This window comes from Thermoascus crustaceus (genome assembly GCF_041956765.1).
Source record: "Thermoascus crustaceus strain CBS 181.67 unplaced genomic scaffold VTN00scaffold_33, whole genome shotgun sequence".
NCBI classification, from domain to species: domain Eukaryota; kingdom Fungi; phylum Ascomycota; class Eurotiomycetes; order Eurotiales; family Thermoascaceae; genus Thermoascus; species Thermoascus crustaceus.
In genome coordinates, this window is record NW_027192558.1 from 254 (window position 1) to 2,157 (window position 1,904).

At 46.4% G+C, this 1,904-nt stretch overlaps 1 protein-coding gene across 1 annotated transcript; it reads right to left on the bottom strand.

Annotated features, from left to right (window-relative positions):
- Window positions 1-551: 551 nt before the first annotated feature.
- On the bottom strand, window positions 552-1,010 carry VTN00DRAFT_6595 (uncharacterized protein; the record flags this gene model as incomplete). Its single annotated transcript, XM_069433248.1, has 1 exon — window positions 552-1,010. One exon carries the CDS (start codon window positions 1,008-1,010, stop codon window positions 552-554), a length of 459 nt encoding a protein of 152 aa, XP_069282707.1.
- Between the last annotated feature and the right edge of the window lie 894 nt (window positions 1,011-1,904).

Genomic DNA, 1,904 nt, shown 5'->3' on the forward strand with positions numbered 1-1,904 from the left:
GTTTTCCATTCTTCCCCTTCCTTCATGCGCACCAGGTAGTACCCTTCTCTAAGGTCCAACTTGGTAAAGAACTTTGCCTTCTGCAGTCTATCCTGCAACTCAGAGACAAGTGGTAAGGGGTAGTGGTTCTTGACAGTGATGTTATTGAGTTGGCAATAGTCCACACAAAGTCGGAGTTTTCCATTCTTCTTTGGAACAAACAAAATTGGATATCCAGCTGGTGATGTAGAATGCCAGATATATCCTCATTCCAGGTTTTTCTCAACATACTCTTGGAGTGCCTTATGCGCCTTCTCTGAGAGTGGGTAAATAGGTTTGAACGCCGGTTGCGTTCCAGGCTTCAAGGGTATCTTATGATCCCAAGGCTGGTGTTCTGGCAGCTGTCCTCTGCCCTGTTCCTTAAAGACTTCTTCAAAGTCCCAGTATTCCTTTGGGACTGCTTCCATTCCGGTCAAAGGCGGTTGGTCCTTTCTCTGTTCCATGGATCCAATTATCATTTCTGGTATTAGGGTGAGATACAAGACTCCCACTTGTTCTCCCCTTTTCCACATTCACATCATCATGTTCTGAGAGATTTCTTTGATCTCCACTGGTGGTTCTTCTTCCTCAGGATGCCCTTCGGGCCTTATACCTCTGTTGGATCCTTCCACCAATTGCACTTTTCCTGTTACCCAGTCTATCTGTGGGTTGTGCATCTTCAACCACAGTATCCCTAGGATTATATCATGTCCTGGCATCCGTGTGATATCAAGGTTGATCTTTTCCTTGTGCTGTCCTATCTCCAGGGAGGACTGGTCAGTCTCCATCTGCACCCATCCTCCTCCATAGCTGCTGGCAGATCCATCGACTGTAGATAACTGATACGGCTCCTTCTTTCCTGTGAAGGGGATCCCATTCCTGGTGACAAATGTGTTACTGACAAAATTCCCCATGGCTCCACTGTCAATTATGGCCCTTGCTTTCTTCCCATTGATCTTGACAGTGATCACCAATTGTTTCACTAAGTCCATTCTGTTGAGTGTTGTTCCGTTTCGCGCGCTTGTAGCCAGGTTCAGGGACCTAGACCAAGACTCCTGCAAGGGTCCCATACTAGCAGGGTCCTCTAGTTTTTTGATTTCTTGGGGTCCTTTGGAAACCAACCTGTCGCGTTCTTGGAGGCATAATGATTGGAGCAGTTGTTATCATAGCAGGCCGTCCATGGTAATTTAGCATGCTTGTTCCTTTCTGTGACCAATATCTGTTTCTGGTTGTCTTGTTTTCTGTCTGGGCATTTCCAACCCATATGGTCATTCTTTCCACAGTGGATACACAGTTTCTGCTTATAGTGTTTTTTCTGTTTATTTGTCCAGTTGGGGTTGGGCCCTCTGACTTATTTGTTTGTTGTTCCCTGGGTGCTCTGTTCTCTTCTAGTCACATTGTCTAGTTCCATGGCATCGCCTCCATTTCCTGTGTGTTGAGGGGCTTGTTGAAAAGGATTGAATCATCATTGCTCAGTCCGTCGTTCGAAGAGTCGGTTGTCAATTCAGGTTGCCATGAGTATCAGGTTATTGAGGTCAGTTGGTTCCTCTGCTGCAAGGAGCCCATTCTTGACCTCCTCTTTCAGTCCTCAATAGTAGTGTTCCATGAGTGCTTGTTCTGACCAGTCCCCAAGGAAGGTTGCTGCTTGTTGGAACTCTGTGGTATAGTTGGTGACCAACATTTTCTGCTGGATGGACATGATAGTCCTGGTGGCCTTTTTTACCTCATCCAAATCCCCAAAGTTTTGTTTGATGCAAGTCAGGAAAGCATTGAAGCTGTTGAAGGTCTCAGTGGTCTCAGCTCATCATTGTTCTGGTGACCTTTCCAGGCGATCCTTCAGGTAGGGGTTAAACCACTGGGCTGCAGTGCTTTGTAGGTAGGTTGCT